The sequence below is a fragment of the Telopea speciosissima genome, chromosome 8 (assembly GCF_018873765.1).
Source record: "Telopea speciosissima isolate NSW1024214 ecotype Mountain lineage chromosome 8, Tspe_v1, whole genome shotgun sequence".
Taxonomy (NCBI): domain Eukaryota; kingdom Viridiplantae; phylum Streptophyta; class Magnoliopsida; order Proteales; family Proteaceae; genus Telopea; species Telopea speciosissima.
The window spans coordinates 2,192,922-2,216,311 of NC_057923.1; the positions used below are offsets into that span (position 1 = coordinate 2,192,922).

A 23,390-nucleotide genomic window follows, 5' to 3' on the forward strand; every position below is an offset into this window, starting at 1 on the left:
GGTGACTTGTAATTTACCCATTTTATAATTTCCCCTTCAATCTTTCTCCTCTTCTTTGTGCAATTGAACCGGGTGCCTTCCCATTCTGCCGTTACTGGTTAGACCCCCAAGCAAGGTAATTCCTTCTTCCATTAAATCCATAACTTTCCATCCCGTATGGGGGTGGAGGTTCATACAATGTCGGGATCTTAAGATGTCCCCAGATTCACGTAACTGTTTGATTGATCTTATTAATTTTCTTGGCGACTGAATTTATTGTTCACTGCAAAGGATTCATGGGGAAGATGAACGAGACTTCTGCTTCTGCCATGGAGATTGACGATGAAAAATTGCAAGTTTCTGATCAGATCAATCCTAAGTTCTCTATAAATGGTTACCTCTCGGTCTCTTATGTTACTTCCTTTGGGCCACAGGCCCCTCTAAGATTTGCATGCTTGACCTTATTTTTTGCCGTTTCCAGTGCTGCAGCTATTAAAATTTGCTCAGATGCAGCACGGATTGCGACATGGGGATTATACTCGTTATCGGTATGGTTTCTCTGATTGAATATTTTTTTCCTGCATTTAGTTTATCATTTATTATTCTGTTTCGTTTTGGAACCCCTCATTGTTGAAGTTCTGTTGTTGGACTCTTTTTCTCTTTTCAATTTTGTCATAGGAGGTACTGCACTGCACGACTAAGGAGGTTATACAAATCGTTGAAGTTCACTCATGGCCGTACTAAATACATTAGGAGGGCGATAACTGAATCTACGGTGACGGAAGTGAGGTTTGTCACAATGACTTCCCCCCAAAAAAAAAAATTGATAAACGCATTTTTCTACCTGAAACAAAAGCAATGAAAATGCACAAGTATATTTATCTGTTTGAAAATGAACACAAGTTGAAGTGCATGCAGAGAGATTCTCGTTGACATGATACGGCACGTGCCTTCCACTTGAAATAGGTTTCTTCATCTAGTACTTTATACGACAGAAAGAGCTTGGAGCCATGCCATGGAGAAAAGACAATTGCCAGATGGTCCAAATGCACGCCAACGGATCTACTTGATTGGTAGGTTGAGGAAGGCTGTAAAATGGGCAATACTTTTTGCCCAATTGTGTGCCATCAAGGGAGATTCTAGAACCTCCCTAGAAGCAGAGGTGTGTACCTGTGTGCTTTGGTTGTTTTTAGCCTTGGGTGTGATTCTTTCTCTTTTTTTGCTTCCTTGTAGTCCTTATAAATTTCTTTCATTGCATTATCAAGTCAACATATGTTCCTTTCATATCATTTTTATTAGATCTTAAGTTTACAATGGGCTTACAAATGTGGGTCATCACTATTAAGGGGGAAGAAAAAGGCTTGTTTTTGCTCTAACTGGCTTTATTTATTATTGTATGGCATGTGTCTTACGTATAATCAGCCTTTTGTTTGAATTTGGTAGCATAAAGCCAGTGTGAGTAGAAACTGGGATAGTGGAAAATTGTTCGGCTCTGGCAGTTGATGTCCCAAGCCAGATCTCTGGTGTATCTATTTCCTGGCAAAATCTATGATGACAAAATATTGGGAAAAAATTGGTAAAAAACTACTAAAACTTTTATATAGGCACACTGAACATACACACAGACGAGAATTAGAGTATCTTCATAATACAGCCAACATAGGCTGTATTGTTAATTGTTGAAAATAGATACAAGTTACATTTATCAAGGAAAAAGAAAAAGGAACGATAAAAGATGTGAATTCATTAAGGAAGATACAGGATATAGGCTCAGACAAAATTACACATAAGTAAGCATTGGTGTTGTATCTGTTGTACTGGCTGTATCAAACTAATACATTGCAATACATGATCAGTATGGTCATTGTAGCATGATAGAATGATGCACTTGGGTAGAACCATAGAATACTAGAATCTCTGGTTCAATGTTGAAAACCATGTGTTTTTCTCCTTGCCAATGTAAATTTGGAACTTGGAAGATAAAAAAAATAATTAATTTTAATGATAATAACCTAGTGATGGACCAATTGGATATATCATAATATTTGTATATTTTTTTAATTTCCTCTGAAAATATAAAAAAATAAAAAAATTCCTATGGAACTAAGGGTGGAATAATTAAATATTGAAGATCTATACATCCTCTAATAAATTTTTGTTAAAACATTTTAAAATAATCTAACAATTTTTTTTCTACCTGGAAAAAAGTTATGATTCAAATGAAATACCTGTTTATTGAACTTCTCTTGACCCTCTAACTTGATGTATAATGATCCATAAGTTCTGCTTTAAGTGTATCATTATGTACCTTAAAATTTCCAATGTATCCTGGTGTTATTGATACGTATTTAAAAAGTTATACGTCTTTCAATAACAATAAACAGGAAATTTCAAATTTCTGGTGTGATAGTGGAGGTCTGTGTCTTCTTGCGTGAGGTAGGAGGTTCTTGCCCCCTTCCTGGCGGAAAGAAAAAGATGATGTTGGAGGTTCAATTGAACTTACCTTTTTCGTTATAAATTTTCAAATATTGAAATTCTATTCAAATTTGGGTTAGTGACCTTACTAATATAACCAAATTATCCAAACTGCCTCCCATAATGTCTGTTTGGTAGACGTATTGACTGGTCAATGCCCTGTAGCCAATTACTGCTTAGGACATATACAGTAATGTCCAGGTCTAGTGTTCAACAAATGGCATTCGACTGCCAATCAGATGATCCAAAGAAACACCGCTATAAAAGAAAGGGAACATTTGTCAAACAAGCATTTCGGGTTTGGTAAGTGGTGGAATGCAATATCATATCGGTGTTATGTAACATTCGAACTGATTAGGACTGTACTAGTCAAGGACTCAAGCATTATCCCCTTTTATTTTTTAACAAATTGACCAGTGTGATGATAGTGTTTGCTTTGGAGATGCCATGACTACGAAAATAATAGAAAATTTTTAATTATGCACTTTTTTCTGCAAATTAAATAACACTAAGAAACAATAGCTTCTATTAGTCTGGTGGGCCACTGGCCTTCCTACAGACAGTGAAGAGATGATGGGTACTTTGGTATATAGTGATAAATTCATGTTGCCTTTAAGATTGCATATGATTCTTGTACATGATGCAGTTTTGCTTCTGTTGTCCATGAACAAGGTAATTGTGTGCACGAGATCTGCTTTTGCCAGTACTGATCCTATATTCACAACATAAATTTGCTAATAGACCATTGTAATCAGTTATAATGCATTGTTTCTTTACAGAGGTATTTGTGTGAATGCTAATGTACATTACATTTTCTGATCTCCTAAACTCAGGTCAACTAAGACTTTTCCCAACAGTTGTGGTTTTCTGCTTTTAAATGTTCTGATTAATCTTGTTACATTTAAAACATTGGGTTTAATGAGGACATCAATGGAAGTACATGTTTTCATTGTTCAATTTTGAAAGTCATATGAGGGTTTTAATATACTGTTCTTATTTGGGTGTTGATGAAGTTAATTTACTCAGTGAGTAAGTGTTGTTTTTCAATGTATAGGCATATGCCAATTATATGAAGGGGACTTTGCTGTTTGAACAAGATCAGAATTGGGACACTGCGTTGAATCATTTCAGGAACGCCAGGTGCATCCTGACTTCATTAATTTCTCATTGTTATCTTTTTGTGTTGTTACACAATTCAAAGACATTCTCTCACCATGTCGAGAAAATTTCTGTACCAGATCAAATTACTGTCTGTCATTAGTATCCCTCAATATGGGTCTTCATCTGGCTTATCCTTTCTTTTGAACCTCTGTTTATTCCAATTCTTTTTGTTAGTAAAATTGCCTCAAAGAGATTAGAGTTATTCCTGTCATTTAGACTTGTTTTTTCTTATTGTTTTAGTGCAACTGGTCACTTACTGACTTTAAGATATTCATAGGGCTGTTTATGAGGAACTTGGGAAATATGGTGACTTAGACAATCAAGTTTTGTGCCGTGAGCGTGTTGAAGAGTTAGAACCAAGTATTCGGTACTGTCTACACAAAGTTGGTGAATCAAAGATACAGACTTCTGAGCTTTTAGACATTAGCAAAATTGAAGGACCTGGATTGGATCTTTTCAGAGCTAAATTGGAGGTGATCGAGTTACTTGCAGCCACAAAAACTCGGATTCTGTGTTTTAACTTTTAATAGCTATCATTATTTTTATTTTATGGATGCGCTGATGCTGTTCAACATCTGTTTCTGGTGAGAGAGAAGTTATAGCTTGCTTTTAGTGTCTTCAAAATATCTTTTATAATGCTTCATGATATTCTTCTAAGTTCTAAATGGTTCCATTTTCAAGATGGCATGTCTCTTTCAAATATATATATATAAACCCCTCTCAGTCTTGCTGGTCCGGTGGCAGCCGGGAAAAAGAAAAATAACAGAAAATATCATGAAGAAGACAGATGTAAGGTAAGGGAAGAAGAAGAGAAAATGATTAGGAAGGGAATGGGTATCATACCTGAGAGAGAAAGGAAGAAGAGGGTCTCGCTCAGAAGAGGAGGGATAAAGAAGAGATGAGAGAGGGGGGGGGGGTGGAGGAGGATCGTACAAGCCACCAAAAGCCATGCAGGCTCTCAAAACAAAAAAAAAGGGCGTACCCAGTGCACGAGGCTCCCACCAATGCGGGGTTTGCGGAGGGTCATAATGTACGCAGCCTTACCCCTGCTTTCACAGAGAGACTGTTTTCCAGACTTGAACCCATGACCACTTGGTCACAATGGAGCAACCTTTACCGTTGCACCAAGGCCCGACCTTAAACAAAACCAACTCAATTTATTCTTTCAATCTGTTCAATGTGTTGGTTACACATATAAATAATAAAAGAAAAATACTCCAATGAGGAACAAGGTTGTCAAATCATTGCCTAGGCGTCCAGGTGCCTTTTTTTGGATGGGTGCCTTGGTCGCCTAGGTGCCTTCTTGGTGTCGCCTTAGTTTTTGACCCCCCTCCAACGCCTTGGGTTGCCTAGCGCTTTGACAACTATATAAGGAAACAACTATACTAGGATTCCTAACCAAACAACTTAAAACTTGCCAAAACTTTTCCTACATATCCAACTTTCTAAAATCAACAGAATAAAATAAAATTATACTATCCTCCTAAATAAATAATTTCCTAAAATCCTAGTAGACCATAAAACCCAATTGGACCTGGTTCTCGGTCGGAGTTCTCAAACAGGTTTTGCCCGGTCCAAAGAACTGCTCCTGAATCACTTGGGATCCTCGGGATAGTCAAACTAAATTTTGATGGATCATCTATGGGGAATCCGTAGCCATCAGGAGTGGCTTGGGTGATCAGATCACCCACGGGTCAAGTTTTGAGAGCATAGTCAGGATATACTGTGGAAGGGAATTCTGTTCGATCTGAGCTCGTCAATCAAGCTGGGTTGAAGCTTGAAACTAGATGAAGGAGAAGGCTTTGGCAATTTTATGGTCGAGGGTGATTTGACATTTGTAATATCTTGGGCCTCATGCCCCCATCTGCTACAGAGGGGTCATTGAGATATAGCTATATTATTAGATACATCACACATAAATTTCTCAGCTGTGTAAGTGAACTGCTTGTTTGTTTGGAAGCTGAGGTCTTCCAATTATCTGGCTGATGTTTTGGCCAAACAAGGTGTGGGAAGGTCAGGCTGGATTATGGACAGACTCTTCCATTATCTGATTAGGGGACTTCTGGTTGCTGTCCAAGTTTGGGGTATGGGCTGGGTTTCTGGTATATGTTGGATGCCACTCTGTGACCTTGTATCTTATTCCTCTTTTTCTCTATTAATAAAATACTGTTGTTGCTTATTAAAAAAAAAGGTCTTGATCATATTTCTTGTACAATTTGTTTCTTGCAGGCCGTTATGGCTGAGGCAAGGTCTCAACAGGCGGCAGCCATGACAGAGTTTTGTTGGCTTGGTCATAGATTTCCAATCTCCAATGCTAAGACTTGGGTCTCCATAGTGAAAGGTTTGTGCAGTTCTTATTCTAGAGAGTGCAGGGACATTGTCGGAAGAAGTCAATTTTAAAAAATTTATATAAAAATGAGCATTGCTAGGAGGACCACGGGGTTAGCTCTCTCGCAGTCCAACTTTTTTTATGAGTCCCAATCAAATTTGTGGTGTCCTCTATGTGACTGAACCTGCAGTCCCTAGACATTTACCTAAAATTATATATTCTTACTGAAATTGTGTTCTGAATCTCTTGATGGAATTATGGTATTGACTAGTAAGGTTGTTTCGTAGAAGATAAATGAAGGTGCTTACAGTTTTGACATAATTTGGACCATTTTATTTTTGGCTATTAGCCTCCTTGAATAATTGTATTGGATAGTAGGGCCATATTCTCTCCCCACCCCCACCCCCACCAAAAATAAAAGAAGTGGCTGTTGTAAGGTGTAATGTGTAAACGTGTGGACTGGATCAATGACTTTGTCCATGCTTTGTGGAGGTGTTGATAATTTTAACATATTTTAAACTATTTGCTCTTTGGATTGGCTTGTGGAAGTTTTTTGCCCCCAGTTTAATTGCATAATCTTTTGATGTCTTGGGATTTAACCAGACAGAATTCAAGGTTATATATCAAGATTTTCTTCATATGGATGATCATGTTGATTATAGGCCTTAACAATAATCCAGCATTGGAAATGAAAAGAATTTTTTTGTTAATAAATGAAAAGCTGTACAAGGTATATATTGTAAAGCACTAGAGGATTGGATTGTGCATGGTGTTATTTGTTCTAAGGGTCAAAGGATTTGGACACTAATGCCTGGTGCTTGTGGTCCATCTCGAGGGAGAGGAACCAAATATCTATGTAAGGGCTCTCTAGAAAATCTGCATATAGAGTGGTGTATGAATGAACTTTGTTCTTTTTGGGCCAGCAATTGTGGGTAGTTTAGAGGTCAAAGTATAATTTATATAGGCGAGAGTGGCAATTAATTTTTGGTTGTACATCCCTCATTCACTATGCAGCTTGGAGCTTTTATAGTATTGTAAGGTGTTTGTTTTTTGTTGTTTCCCTACTAAAATCTCTGGCTTATAAAAAGAATGGCATATGTATAAAAATAAGAGAAGTGGATGATAATGAGAGCAGGAGCCACATAACAAAGATGGAGATATATATGCTTGTGAATGTTGGACTGTGGCTGGTGTTGTTGTCATTGTTGTCAACACAGTCAGTTGAGCAACACACTCACACAGATGGCATCGTGAGTGAGGAATGGTAGTGATACAATTTGCTTTGGTACGGTTCCCGAATTGACATGTACAAGTGTTATGGCAGCGTTTCTGGAGGCTATGGCAGTGTATTGGTTAATTGGATTCGTCAAACAAGTCAGACATAGGTTGGATAGTTTATTGAGGCTTCTGGGCATGTGTGGCAGTGTTCGGAGGTGTTTGGTAGTGTTTTATGGTGTATTGTGATGTTTGATAGAGGTTGGAAGCAACAAGGTTTTGGTTCATGTCAGTTTTCAAAAGTGCATCATAGGAGCACGCAGAAGGGATAACTTTCGAGCCAATTTGGAACATCCAATTGGTCGAATATGAAGAAGTCATGAACTAGAGAATTGTAGTGTGATGAGTCTTCTTCGCAATGCAACTCGAATCACCGAATTCCAAGTTCGTATGGAGAAGTTATGTTGATTTCCGTATAGTTGCACGATTTATATGCAAATATGAGCAGGCTGCGAGTTTAGAGGTGATACGGCACATACAGCACGTATTCTGATGTGTTTTGATGGTATTTGGACTTTTGATGATGTGTGGGGCCCACCAGAAGCATAGGTGGCATGATGACATGGCTTTGATGTAGCATTGGCGTGGCAAATTGATAGGCCACCATGGCTCGTGCATGGGCGGCACAATGCCATGCACATCGGCGTCACAAGGCACACATGGCCTGGGCAGCAACAAGGCCACCAGGACTCGTGCATGGGCGTCACAAGGCACACATGGTCTGCGGTACATGGCCACAAGGCACAAGGCTTGTGGCACATGCATGCAGCAGTGGCAGCAAGAGGCATGCCCCCCCCCCCCCCGCGCCCGCGGCAGGCCATGTGGGGCTTCTGGTTTCCATCGGCGTTGTTTTCATGCCTTAAATTTTTCAGGGCATTTTGGTTACAGAATGCTATTGAAGCATTTTTCCTGCAAGAGCCCTTTAATGCAGTTCTGAAAAGTTGGAAACCCCTAAAAGTGAAGTTCAAAAGTCGGAGGGGTATCGGAATAATTTTTGAAAGTTGATTTAGGGGTTTCATTGCAAATAGAAATAGTTCGCTTGATTGATTCGGACGGGTCAGATCGAGCCACGTGTGCCTTTATACCGATCCAATGGAGCGCGGTGTGGGTAAGTGTGTTGGATTCTTGCGGCAGTCATTTAATTGGAGCGAGCAAATGTGCTTCGGTAGGTGCACAACATGGAAGATAGTGATTCTGTAAGGAGATTTTTTATTGGTCGTGTAGAGAAGAGTACGTGTACAGGCTTACTTCGGATTTAAAGCTCATAAAGCATCTTTAATGAGATGTGCAACTGCACATGATGCATAGACCACGAGATTCCCTTTGAATGAATTTCAACCTTGATGCCATTTCTTTTAAAGAAAAGTAAAAAGGTTAATAGAGAAAAGAGATCTGATGGATCTTATTAAAGGTATCAGGAATATTCAGATCTGACGGCCTGCAGCGCTGCCAACATGATAGTGACACGCGGACTCTTAACGACTTTAAGTAGTGACTTTCCAATTGTCACAAAAACCTTTGTAAATTGACAGAATTGCCATCCAATCTTTAAATGGCTATAACTTGGTCATTTTAGGTCCAAATTTTATGATTCAAATTGGGGATTTTCCAGAAAAACGTGAAGAACATATTGGAATGCTTGGGAGAGCTTATGTGTGCCCAAAAATTTGATTTTGTGAAGGTTTTTTATTCTTAATGCATTTGGATTCATGGAATCACTTGAAGATTGCTTGAGTTCATCACTTTGGAGGTGTGTGAGCTTGGAGGAGCTTGTGGTGATGCTTGTGAGTGGAGAACTTCAAGTGGCTAGCCCACTTAGGTGATTTCTATCCAACATTTAATTTCTTAGATCCTAGGGCATGTTGTTTAATGTTGTGAATGCCTAGTTGATCAATGTTGGGATTGGGATTTTTATTTTCAACCAATTTTCAACCAATTTATTGGGATTTTTATTTTCAACCAATTTATTGCATTGTAATACCCTTATGAGTAGTTGCTCATAAGGTGTTTGATAAAAAGCCTAGACGGACTTAGGTACTCACAGTTGGTAGTTGCCCTTCGTCTTTGTACGATCAAGGACCGAAGCCATATCTGTTGTTGCAGTGTTGGAGAGTATTTGTGCAAATATGAAACCCAATATGAGTATTGCACCATGGTTGTAAGCTTATTGCTGAACCACGTATATTTGTGTGTTGTGATTTATTAATTTTACTTTGTGAAGTGTGGTGATGTGTGCATAGTGGGTGTGTTACTCCAGGTAAGTCTAACCAATCTTGGTGGAAGGCGGGAGTACACACTAACTGTAGCTGGCCAATGGGGTGCCCTAGCCAGTGGTGCTTACAGGTTACTTGAATCAGCTCTTGGCAGCCCATTGTATGTGTTTGAGTTTGGTGGTCGTCAGTGGGACTTTGTTTTGGAAAGGAATTTTTAAAGACTATTGATTCACCCCCCCTCTCAGTAGTGAAACCTAGTACAACAGTGAATACTTTAATTATAAAGGTATAATAATTACTTGACAAGTTATATATTCTTTTAGTAAATTTTAAAAGATGTGTCATAATGGAAACACTATTTTGGTTTTGTTTACAAATTAACCAATCAACATTTTTCTGCTAAGATTCTGCAAGGGCAAGGGTTCCCGACTATGGGTCGGGGTGAGCTCGCCTCTCCCTTCCCCTAGCGTGGAGTGTGCTGTCAGGTGCAGTCCTTCCCTTAGCAGAGCCCGCGGGTGAAAGTCATAAGCACAGCTACGCCCCTAAGAGCAAGAGGGCGCTTGGCAGGAAATTGACAAAAAGCAAGGGGCATGAATGCCAAAACAAAGGGAGCTTATGTCAGTATTGGAAACATCCTAAGTTCCTCGATTCATTTCGTGGCATGTAATCCATTGTTGGCTAAACAATCATTTGGTTAATGCCATTTGGGCTTTGCCTTCTTCTAAGCTAGCGCTCCGGATTTCTTCCCATGCTTGAGCGCCTTGTGCGATACGGCGTTTTGGCCATATCTTGCAGGTGCCTTGCAAATCCAAATCACCAGATCTGTGAGAAAGAATGGGAGGTCTGAAAAGCTCTTGTGAAGGAGTCACTCGCTCAGAGGCTCGAGTTGAGGTGCGAAGCTGCTTAGAGATCAGTGATGACTTGGGAATAAGAATGGATGCCTCTCAGAATGCTATCCAAGACTTGGCGGATGAATGTTGTGGGTTGGGCAGCGACACGAAGAGCGCCCGTTGAGATGCTCAAGGCCCAGATCCAAAATCTTGTGGCTGAGTTCATTGTCCTAAAGAGGTATGGGGCGAGTTGTAGAGTCCCGTAAGATATGGGCATCTGAGGGTGTGACTAGTGTTGGAGAGCACACAAAATCAGAATCTGAGCTGAAAAATGCTGGTTGGTTACTCAATACACAAAACTAAAAAAGTCAAAAAAAGAAGAAGAAGAAGAAATGTTTTCAGAATTTTATCCAAACGAGAAGTAATGTGGTTCTAACACCTAGCACTAGGTTTCAGAAAACCAACAACAAGCTAGAATCACAGACAAGGAAAATGCACCAGATTCAAGGAAAACTTCAATAATACAGGATCAAAGGCTCAGATATAATTGGAATATGGTTGAAATGTTGAATACTTCTGGTATCGGAGAACAACATGTCAAATCCTCGGAATGATCAGACGGCTTGATTCTGAAATCTGATAGAATCCTGCTCAGTAAAGGAAACTCATAACAGAATTATAGAACCAGAATAGGAAAAATAATATATCCCAGCAAGCAAAATTCATAAACACATAAAAAGCTGGTCGAAGGACTTAACAAACTAGAGGAACAATCCATTAAAGTCAGCTAATTCTGATGGTGGAATTGGGAGATAATGAAGAGTTCAAACATGAGAGCATGCAATGATCAGAAAATGCTGATCTTGCTGGAGAACTAATGAGGGATTAAGTATGGATGATCAACAACCAATCCAGTATAAAATATTTACTCAAACAAGCAACCAGAAACTAAAAGTTTCGGGCCTAGCTGCTTAACAATGTGTTGGTTTCCTATAATTTAGGATTTAATTGTATTTCTTATCTAGTCACTTGTGTGGGGGATTTAGTAACTTTTAGATAGTTTCTTTTTTTAATTAGATTTGTTTATGTAATTAGTAGTTTTTATTCATAGGACTCTTTCTATTTCAGTTAACTAGATAGATTGGATTTGATTTGTAATTAGTTTCCAATTAGGATAATGTGTAGCTTGTAAGGGGATTCCTTTCCACGCAAGGAAGGATTCAATTGCTATAATCAATTAAAAATTATAAATAAGGGACAGCTGGTGGATTTCAGTAGCCAAAAAGTTAAAAAAGAAGAGAGTTTTGGTTTTGAAACCATGCAATGCTGTGAGATGCTGTGGGGAGGGTGAGATACCAATATCTATGAGTGGGTGACAGACCCAGGAGAGAGTGGGATGCTTGATCCAATTCTATCCTATCTTTTCTATCTTCTATTTTTTTCTTTTTTCCATCGATCTTAGTGAGTATTCTGTTCTGAATTTTAAGAATCTATTGAAGGCCATTCAAAGGCTTGATTTCACTGTTGGGAAGCATTGTTCGGTTGCTATTTGAAGGTTGCTGCTATTGCTGATCGCGAATCCTGTTGATCTAATTATATGCAGACCATACTTTTTTTGATCCTGCTGTATAGTTGGGTTCCTATTTGAGTAGTTGAGGACTTGGTTCTACATTACTCGCAATGGGCTCTGCAACCTTAAAACCTTTAAATAGAAACTAAGGTATACTAATAATAGGAGAGAAAAGTAAACATAGGAAACACTCTTCCACTAAATCTGGAATTAGTCTCCCACTAAAATGAAACTCTATCTTAGCTAACTAGATATAATAGGTGTCCCACATGATTAAAACTCTATCCAAAATTGAACCATAAGCCAGTATTTGGCCTTGGTTTTACCCCTACGTTGGTACCTATTAAGGTCATGGAACGAGGTCTCGGTGAGATCTCCGAGATATCTCGGTTTTTTGAAGGTCCAAGACGAGACAGAGGACGAGTTAAGGAAACAGCATCGACTCGAGATCTTGGTATTATCTCGGTATCTCAGCGAGCTGTCTGTATTAACTCGGTATTTTACATTAATTGTATGTATTCTACCACTAAATTATGTGTAAAATAGGGAACCTAGGGTCTGAAGTCAAACTCCTATTTGGACTTTGATATTTCAAAATCTGATAGTGCCATTGTGTTTAAATGGCCCAAAATAGGTTGTATATCGAGTTTCATGACCTAACTAAGTCAAAAACCCACTGAAACCTGGCTTCGAGTTCAAAAAAAAATTGCACCAATTCGCCGAGATCTCGGCTTAACTCGGTTTTCTGCCTGGCCGAAACTAGGTCCAAAACTGAGACCTTGAACCATGCTTAAGGTACTTTGATCTGCATCACCATGACTGTTTGTAAATATGTTATCTGAATAATAGTTTATGCATCTGTTTTTTTCTCTTTTTACATGCTGTCAAAACCGGCTGGTGATGTTGCTTTTTTTTTTTAATACAAAATATGATCAGCTCAGGAGCTGGAGAAGGATCGTGGTTCAGCAGCTGACTCATTGCCTGCAGAGAAAAAGCTTGGCATTTTTGACAAGATCTTTGCTGCATATCATGAGGCAAGGAGCTGCATCCGGAAGGATTTGGTATGGAACATTGATTGTAGTGTGTAGCATGCATTGGCATACTCAAGGACTTCTGTTTTACAACCTCATTCTAGATGTTTCATTTGATTTTGAGGAAACAACTGTCTGTCTAATGGATAACTCACTTCATTTTATATCTGGATTTTTCTTGTTTCTTACAACCTGTTTATGTTAGGACTCTGCAGGGAATGCAGAAACTATGAAGGACAACCTGAATGGACTTGATAAGGCTGTTAGTTCCATCGTAGTGCAGCGCACAATAGAGAGAAACCAGTTACTCGTTAGTATTGCCAAAAGTAAGTTTAAGAAACACCGTGATGACAAAGCTGAGAAAAGCACGAAGCCGGAGGAGCTTGTTCGTTTGTATGATCTTTTAATACAGGTATATGACAGAGTAGTTGTGACAATTTTTATTTATTTATTTATTTATTTTTGCTTGAGAGAGGCCTTCCATTTTTATTCTCTAGACCATTAATTTCATGGTATGCTGTTTATGAGGTGCATCAAGTTCAAAGCAAAACTTGAGTTTTATTATTTCTATTTGCAGAATACAACTGATCTATCTGATTTAGTTAGTTCTGGAAGAGATAGAAAACCTGAAGAAGTGGCTTTTCCTGAAGAGTATGAACTTAAGGGCTTGGCTTTTCGGGCGGAAAGGTTATCCTTTTTCTCTCTTCCTATTCTTTTTCACTAATTATAGTTTTTGCTTTTAGAATAAATTCTATGATGACTGGTTTTCTACTTTTTAAGGACCTCTATGAAACTGAATCTGAAATACATTGTTTTATTGTTTTTCTCAGGAACTTCTTGTTTTGAGGAGTTATAATTTGTTCAAGTAAAATAGATTTGCTATTCTTTAGATGTGAATTTTTTTTTATATGGGGAGGTGCTCTAGCTAATCCGGATCTTCTGAATTTTTTGTGAGAAGAACATAAACTGCGGAGGCTTTCTAGCTTTTCTTTTTTCCTTTTTTCGCATAGTATGATCAGGTTGTGCCACCCTCTTTGAAAATGTTGGGGCATTCATGCAATCATGCTATCTAGTACCTAATCAACCTTTTGTATGAAATAGTGACAACATATGGTATCTGACTTCTGACCAGTTGACCTTCATTATTTGTGTCTTAATTTAATTTCTGTACTTGTTTTCAGCATTTTTTACTTGACCTGAAGCAAATCTGCGATTCTGTAAATAGTAATAAATATCTTTTTACAGTTAGGTGGTCCCTTGTCCAACATTTGTTGCTAAGCCTCTTTTTTTTTATTTCAAAAAGAACATAACCATTTGAATGGGTATTTCATTATAGTTGCCATGATCATTTTTCTTTGTATATTGTTGTCTGCTTTTGACCATTCATTGAGTTCTTCTTGTGGGAGTGGTTAAAACCCTCTTGAGTAACACTTAAATAGTTTTTTAACACTTACATAGTTGTCAAGGCGTTGCCTAGGTGTCCAGGTGCCTTGGTCGCCTAGGCGCGTGCCTTGGACACCTTAATTGCCTTGCGTCTGGACCCCATCCAATGCCTTGGGTCGCCTAGACGCCTTGCCAACTATGATTTGTACTAAGGGAAAAAAAGGATTGGTATCATCATTAAGCAATATTTGAATTGAAGTACTCAATATGGACTTTGTGATATGTTTGCAGGTGCTTCTACTTGGCTAAATCTTACAGTTTGGCCGGAAAGAGGGCAGAAGCATATGCATTGTACTGCCATGCTCGCACTCTAGCTGATAATGTCCTTCAGAAACTTCAGTCCGTTGCTGACCCTGACATGGTAATGGTATTAGTAGTTCATGAGATAATTTTAATGGTGTGAGAATAAATGCATCCCTATCTGTTGAACCATTTTGTTTTTCGGTATCCATGCTGATGCCTTGTGAAAACTGAGACATAAAATGCTTCTATCTCTTATGATTGTACTTTTGTGCTGCAGCATTTGTAGATGCATATTACTCAATATGCTTGTGAGTAATGTTAGAGATCCCTGATTGGTTTGTATTTCATAAGAAAGCGACTGAGCTTCTTGTTGAGCTACTCCTGTTCAACTGAGGATCTTAGGGTAATGACTATTGGTGATTTCATACAAGGCCTATGATAAACTCACACAATGCCAGTAGAATACCCCATTTTTTTTTCTCTTTTCTCAATGAAATTAGATGAGGGTGCATCATAACACATCTTTCCATGGCCATATAATAGCTCTTTTCGCATAACACCACTATGATACCAAGATTTGTGTGATGTGGGCAGCTGCAGAATGCCCCAAATTTGGTGTCGAGTTATGTACATATGATGTCTAGCTTACAAAATTGAATCAATATTGCCGCGAACCAAGCAAAGGAAAATAAGGAAGATTATATGTTGTTTATGTGGAAAAGAATCCTTGTGGTGCTAAAACTAAGGGCAATGTATTGGATAAGGATGCTGAATGGATGAATTAGGTTAGGATTAATGGAATTAAGGTTTTGCTGACGTTGGATTTGAGTTTTAAGGGCTGGAAAGTAGACAGAAGATAAGAAAGTATTGGAAACACTAAAGAGTCCAATGCATGGATTAGGATTAACAACAAATATGGCCATTAATAGGGTTGAATGGTGAAGCAGGATCAATCGAGATAACTCCATTGGTTGGTAAAGGCTTTTTGAGTTGAGTCAAATCGATTAGGGTTTTGATGCTGTGTAAGTGGTGAAGGTTAGGGTTGATGGGATAAAGATATGTTAGTGAAGTTTGATGGAGATATATTGGTGGAAGGGCCTGGTTTTGTGATTTTATGGGAAATGTAACAATAACTTAAAGGAGAAAGGTTCCCTGCATGGGACACAGGGGCCACGCCCAGACACATTGGGGGTGGAAATGACCGCCCCGCCCTCATGAATGGTGGAATTTCCGCCCCTAATGTGCCAGCGTGCGCATGGCCCCTGTGCTCCCATGCAGAGAACGGTTCCCCCAACATAAATTAGAAAAGTAGAAGAGAAAAAGAGAAGAAAAAACGAGGCAAATGAGATTTCATTTGTTTTTACGTAATGCTCATGCCTCACAAAAACTACCAATAGCAGATTTAAAAGACCTCAAGAAAAGTTGCTAAACTTGCCAAAGAGTCCTATATTGGACTTTGGCGGAATAGTAACAAATTTCAGTTTCAATTCACTCAAAGTTTAAAGATTGAGTAGTACCCTCTGGGGGTCTTAAGCTGTGGATATTGTTGTTGTTGTACTATATGCCTTGCATTCCTTATTTTTCCTTGATATAGTATGTTCGTTGTTGTCTTAAGAGGGGAAAATAGCTTGAAGATTGGAAACCAAACCCCCGCTACAAAAGTTGTTTTTAGTGAGATATGAAACCAAAACATCTTACCTGGATTAGTTGTGTTGAAAGTCTGAATTTCGGCCAAGTAACCGCCAAGAGAGAAAAAAAATAGGTTTTAAGTTTTAAACAACAACTCAGCCTTATCCCAACTAAATGGGGTCAGCTACATGGATCCTTACCCTTCAATGAGCTCTATTCACGATCATACTTGATACAAGGCCTAACCTATGCATGTCTTTCCTCACTTCTTCTCCCAAAGTCATTTTAGGTCTGCCAATGGCTCTTTTAGCTCCTTCAATCTGAATCAAATCACTCATCTGTACTAGAGCATCTAAAGGCTTCTATTGAACATGGCCATGCCACCTCAAACGAATTTCTCGTCGATTATCATGTATCGGAGATACTCCCAAATCAGCTCTAATTTGATCATTCCTTACTTTATCTTTCTTTTGCCACACATCCATCTCAGCTACACACAGTTTATCTATATGATGCTTCTTAACTGCCCAACATTCTGCACCATATATCATAGCCGATCATATGACTGTCCTACAACATTTTTCTTTAAGTTTTAAAGGGATACATCAATCACACAACACTCCAAGCGCACCTCTCCACTTCATCCCTCCTATGTTAATTCTCTGTTAAACATCATTCTCTATATCACCTCCTTTATTTGATTGAGCCCAGATACCTCAAATAATCACAGCAGCACTTATTTTTCCGTTCTCCAACTGATAGGTTAATTCACAAATTCAGATTGATTCATTTGCAGAGAACCCTTGCTAGAGCAACGATCCAACCCCAAAAAGAAAATCTTAGCAATCTGTAAAATAATTGCAAAGGACACAAACAGCTACAAATCAGTTGTTTATGACTGTACGCTAGAAGCTACAGCAGTGGCCAAAGCCCAAGAGACGGGAGAACCAGTCCCAACTCAAAATCAATTAAAATTCAACCTAATAACAACTTCCGAGGAATACTCCTAATCTAACTTGGACATTAGAAACTAACTCTTTAAAAGGACCATATAATTTTTTTTCATTTAGAATAATAAATGTGACCGTTTTAGTATCACAGAACCAGAACCTGAAACCAGAGAAGAAGTGAAACCGAGGAGGAGGAAGAACAAGGTGTTGCAACTACTAAAATCCATTATGTGCCCATGTAAGAAACTTACAACTATACCATAAAGCCCATTCCTGAAGAAATAAGGGCATATATCCAGTGCATAAGGCTCCTGCCACTGCGGGGTCTGGGGAGGGTCAAAATATTTGCAGCCTTACTCCTGCTTCGCAGAGAGGCAGTTTCCTGACTCAAACCCGCAACCACTAGGTCAGAATGGAGCGACCTTACCGTTGTGCTGAGGTCCACCCTCTTAAAGCCCATTCCTGAAGACCATCATAAATATTGATGAAGCAAGAACAGACTCTGTAATCTCTATTACTAGTGCTGAAACCTGCACATCTTTTATGGATAGAGCCCCGAAGGTGTCTGTTAGGCAATTGGCCAATGTCTTTCCTATGTGGAGGCACATAAAGAGCCACCTTGGAGGATGTTTTTGCATAAAAAGAGACAGAGAAAGAGAGAGAGAGAGAGAGAGAGAAATAAGTCACATAAGAATCTGCCTAGGGTTGAAAGAATCAACCTTCAAAGGGGCCTCTGAATCTACACTACAGTAGCGTAAAACTTTGAGAGGAACACTCTTTCATTGATAAGTACATAATGCAGGTGACCTATGTATTTGTTTGCCGACTCCTAAAATTGCACATACTCACTAAAAACAACTAGCCCCAACTTACTTATGACACTGATAGGAATTTTAAAAACTACAGAATAACTTCTCTTAACCCACTAAAGCCCAAAATTTATAAAACCCAAAAACCAATGAAGGCCAAGGTTCATTAACCCTGTTAGAATGGATTACAATATTGCTTCTGGAACTCATGACCAACTTTGACTGGACATAGGGCTGGGATGTCTCAGCCCAGGCCCGGCCCTGTCGGACTTAGAGTTTGGCCCTGTTTTTGTCATTTTCATGTTATTTTTAACACAAAATGGGAAAAAAATAATGTTTATTCTAATATGTATGTGTTTAATATTATTAGATCAAGTGTGTATATTATCTTGCATACATAAATACATATTTTTACATAGAGGGCATCCTGATGTTTCCAAGTCTTCCATTAACAGGTGCTGATCCAGGAGATGAAGTTGTTAGAGAGCAACTGCAGGTCAAACAGTTGCATTGAACATGCTGCAGCCATTATGGAAGAGAAGATGGCTCCAGAAAAGCTCTCTAAAGGAATCTCTACCATATCATTGAATGGAGCAGAAAAGAAGGTACAGTTTAGGATTATGTTGTGGTTGTGGTGTGTGGATACTGGATACTTCATTAATAAGAGTCCATATAAATCTATTTATCTATCAAAGAAAGAAAGAAAAGAAAAATACAATCCAGATACACATTTTCATATAGACATAAGGCACCACAGTAAATAATCATGACAAACATACGCTTTTTCCAAATTAAACATGGTAATCTCCTGCAGGAGTTAATGAGTAGTTATTTTATCCCGACCACGGTTGTCCTTCTGTACTTTATAGCCAATGTGTCATGTTAAGTAGAAGCAAAGGGTGTACCCAGTGCACGAGGCTCCCGCCACTGCGGGGTCTGGGGAGGGTGATAATGTACGCAGCCTTACCCCTGTTTCGCAGAGAGGCTGTTTCCAGTAAGTAGAAGCTTAATGAAGAGAAATTAAAACTGCATCAACTATTAAAACATCTATTGGTTTGTTATAAAATTTTCTTGATGAATGATGCAGCCCAATCCTAAAGTCTCACTTAATGTTCTCATCCAGAACCATACAAGTTGAAACAATGTGGAAAATAGGTTTTAGACCAAGAATAGCAGCCAACCAGAGAAAGGAGACTACTATTTCGGAGAACCAATTTGGTTTTATGCCAAGAATATCCACGATGGAAGTTATCTTCTTACTTAGGAGACTCATGGAAAGATATAGAGAGGGCAAGAAGTATCTCCATATGGTCTTTATTGACCTAGAAAAAGCGTACGATAGAGTCCATAGAGAGTTATCGGCAGATACTACAGAAGAGAAGGGCATCATGTAAATATGTGGACATAATTAAAGACATGTATGATGGTGTGGTGACTCGTAAGAACTGTGGGGGGGGGTCAAGGTAGTGAATTCCCAATTACAATAGGGTTACATCAAGGATCAGCCTTAAGCCCTTATTTGTTTGTGCTTATCATGGACGATTTAACCAGAGACATACAAAATGAGGTTCCTTGGTGTATGCTTTTGCTGATGATATTGTTTTGGTGGATGAGACAAAAGCAGGGATTAATGCCCAAGTTGCAGGTATGGAGATCAACGTTGGAATCAAAAGGTCTTAAAATATGTTTACAAGGACGGAATATATGGTATGTAACTTTATCCACACTGGGACGGTTAATAAGGTGGTGAATATTGATGAGAGAGGGAAATTCCTCAAAGTTATTAGTTTATTACTTTAGATATGTGGGCTCAATAATAAATAAAGAAGGGGATATAGAGGATGATGTTGCCCAGAGGATTAAAATAGGATGGATGAAGTGGAGAGGTTCATCCGGAGTGCTATGTGATCAGTGTATCCCTTTGAAGCTCAAAGGAAAAATTTAATAAGATTGTCATATGTCCAGCTATGATGTATGGTGTGGAATGTTGGGCACTTAAGAAGCGTCATGTAGATAAACTAAGTGTAGTGGAGATGAGGATGCTGAGATGGGTGTGTGGCAAGACTGGGAATGACCACATTAGAGCTGATTTGGGTGTAGCCCCGATTCATGATAAGCTACATGAGAGTCGTTTGAGGTGGTACAGCTATGTCCAACGAAGTCCTAGGGATGCCCTAGTACAGAGGAGTGATTTGATTCAGATTGAAGGTGCTAAAAGAGAGGGCAGGCCTAAAATAACCATAGGAGAAGTGGTGAGGAAAGACATATGTAGCTTAGGCTTTGTATCATGTATGACTTTGAATAGAACTGAGTGGAGAGCAAGGATCCATTTGGCGGACCCGATTTAATCGGGATAAGGCTATGTTGTTGTTGTAATAGCAGCACTGCAGTAATAAGACTCTGATTTGAAATAAGATTCTGAATATTAAGCGGTTTAAAATGATACAAGGAAATCAGTATGGAAATTGATGTAATGGATCATAAATAAGAAAATTTATTTGAAATTAATGAGTGCAGAGAATTTGAGAAAGAAAAGAGAAATTGATCAACTATGACTTGTCAAGGGGGGCAAAAAAGAGGAGAAATCTATGATGAATAGTTTACTGAGGCTTGCCCATCATACCCTAGCAGATAAGATACCCCCTTTGATGATTGATTGGCCTGTGGGTAATAGACTCACTTAGGGGAAAAACAGGAAGAATAAAGGGAAAATCTGGTAGATGTTAGTGGACCAATCTGATAAATTATTTTTTATCGGATTCAATCATATTTGAAGGGCAGGATTGAACAACTACAATAGTAATAAAATAGCCATAAGCAAATAATAGGAAGAAAATAAGATATTGGAAGCTAATAGAGGAGAGGGAAGATAAGGGGGTATTGATGGGATTAGAAGGGAGAAAAAATGGTGAAGATCAGTCCTTGAGAATAGGATCTAAGATTAATATCAATAATATGGAGATCAGAGAATAAAATAGAGATCCCAATGAGATAAAATGGTGTGAAGAGGTAGCTATTGGAGAGGAATAAAAAGTATTACAGTGAGAGTTGAAAGAGAAACTATATCAGAAAGATTTAGGAGCCTGCCACCCCAGGCCACGAATGAAACAAACTAATAGCCAATTAAATGAACTTTCATTAATTGACTCAGCCATATTGTACGTGGAGGGGTACATGGCTTTTAATGTTGGGGGGGGGGGGACCAAAAGAAAACCGGTTACTTCTAGATCTTGGGCTTTTCTGGACTAAAATTTCTAACATTAGGACTCCAGTGATAGCTAGATAAACTTCTAGGAGAACGTAGACTGATAAATAAAACATTCTATAACAAGCTAATTAAATTGACATGTATATGGGACTGGCTTTTGACATCAGATGAGGGACAGTAGCACCCCACCTGACCAAATACTAACCCCATTAGAGCTGTAAAATTAAAATTACATTAATATCCCTGGTTATCAAAATCAACCTGACATCATTTGGAGCAAATCCTAGCATCTGCTCGGAATCTTGGGATGCTTCGGCATTTCACTTTCTATACAACTCAACTCAAGTAATCCTTATCCCAACTAAATGGTGTTGGGTATAACTTGTTACTACACCTACATGGGTGTTATAGTACAGCATGTTGCTTCAGGGAACACCATAACATAAGGTTATAAATCGGAAGTCTAGGGTCCATGCTAGAAGGTTTTCACAATGCCAGCTGCTGACCTCATGCATCAACCCTCCATCTGGGTTGGGACCAGCAGCCCAAAAACACTGGAGTTGAGAATTGATCTCTTTCACATGCTTAAATTTCCAGTTGTCATCATTGTTAAAAAATTTGCTAAAAGAACATACAGACAAGCCCCCCCATCTAAGGCTTCTTTGAGATAATCTAATCAGAGAAAAAAAATTAAATATTTTCAAAAACTCTGATTTAAAAATTTGGAATTTTCAGAAGAAACAAACAAACTTTAGAGGATAACTTGATCTTATCATTCTTTAAGAAGATGTCCAACATTTCCACTTCAGATGTATGACCAGACATCCAATGTAGAACCAGGTAAATTGGCAAACCTGTGTTTAATAGGCCAACTAGAACTATGAACAGGATTGCAAAGAACTGAAGAGAGAGAGAGATCATCATATACAATATTGGTAGAGAACCATCCTGTTTTCAAAACTAGAAATACTCATTTTAAGACTCAAAACCTACTACTGGTCGCTTAGCTAATGCTACTTCCTGAACTCAGATCATCATTAACAATATTGGTAGAGAACCATCCTGTTTTCAATGAACAAAACTAGAAATACTCATTTTAAGACTCAAAATCTACTACTGGTCGCTTAGCTAATGCTATTTCCTGAACTCAAAACTCCCAATGTGACTTGCAAAGAGAACTTACTAAAAAAGGTAACAATTGCTCTTATTATAAATAATTAAAGGAGGGAAAATTATCAGGGCTGTGTTTTAGGCCGTGTTTGATTGCTTTCCCACCGGCCTGCAGGAAGAGAAGGTTGAGAGAACTTTGTTCTTGGTGTGCTGGATTCTCATGTGTGAGAAAAGTGGGGAAGTATTGAATTTTGAGAAACCAATTTTTTACTATTGCATGTCACTTAATTAATTAGAAAACTGATGGAAGAGAGATAAATGACTGGAGAGGACGAGAGGAGCAGGAAATAATGTAATATGGGACTGTCACCAATCTTTTCCTTTGTTTTTTAACTGGGAAACCGTATGTCAAACAAATTTTGAGAAAATGCTCTCATTCTTTTTCTTGTCCATGTCTTTTCTTTAGGGAACAAGTGAACACAGACTTCGGTTATGACCCCTAGATTGGACTGTCTTGGTAGATTAGCCACAATTGTAGGTTTAAATTATTTCTGTGTGCATAGAGATGTTGAGAACAAAAAATCTGAAGGTTTATCAGGATAGTTGTACCGTAGACCCCCTTGCTGATTATGTCTGCATTTACGTCTTTGTAACAAATCATATATGCCACATCAATATGTGCTGATTCCATCTTGTTTTAGGTGGAAAAATTCCTTCTCGATAAACTTGATCTTTATGAGTCTGCTGTTGGCAACCCTAGCATGAAAGAAGTTCCGCGGATTGAAGCCTTCCCTCCACCCTTTCAGCCAGCTCCTCGCAATCCCATTGTTTTGGACATAGCATTTAATTTGATCGAGTTTCCATCCCTTGAGAACAGGATGAAGAAAGACAAGAAAGGATTTATCAGTAGACTTTGGCGGTGACAACCTTATACTTGGTTATGTATTGATGGGTATCTATTCCGAGTCATAAAATCTTAGAAGTCTCTTTTGACTGTCCTTAATCAAAAGAGTGAGTTTTAGCAATCATAAATTTTCAGAAATTGTGAATGTGGTGCTTTCTACATCGATGCTTGAAACTACTATCCACCCACCCCACCCTCCCCCCACCCCCACCCCCACCCCAAGGAAAAAAT

The 23,390-nt window shown here is 38.6% G+C and overlaps 1 protein-coding gene across 2 annotated transcripts; it reads left to right on the forward strand.

Annotated features, from left to right (window-relative positions):
• Nucleotides 1-63: 63 nt before the first annotated feature.
• On the forward strand, nt 64-23,314 carry LOC122671482 (signal recognition particle subunit SRP68-like). 2 transcript variants are annotated; one of them, XM_043868724.1, is made up of 14 exons: nt 64-115; nt 271-372; nt 461-527; nt 658-768; nt 946-1,141; nt 3,509-3,594; nt 3,893-4,088; nt 5,845-5,956; nt 12,769-12,893; nt 13,069-13,275; nt 13,441-13,550; nt 14,538-14,667; nt 18,393-18,542; nt 22,957-23,314. In XM_043868724.1, exons 2-14 carry the CDS (start codon nt 276-278, stop codon nt 23,176-23,178), a joined length of 1,809 nt encoding a protein of 602 aa, XP_043724659.1. In that variant the 5' UTR covers nt 64-115; nt 271-275; the 3' UTR covers nt 23,179-23,314. The 2 variants fall into 2 exon arrangements, with proteins under 2 accessions (XP_043724659.1, XP_043724658.1); XM_043868723.1 differs by lacking the exon at nt 64-115 and having other exon boundaries at nt 181-372.
• The last annotated feature ends 76 nt before the right edge of the window (nt 23,315-23,390 follow it).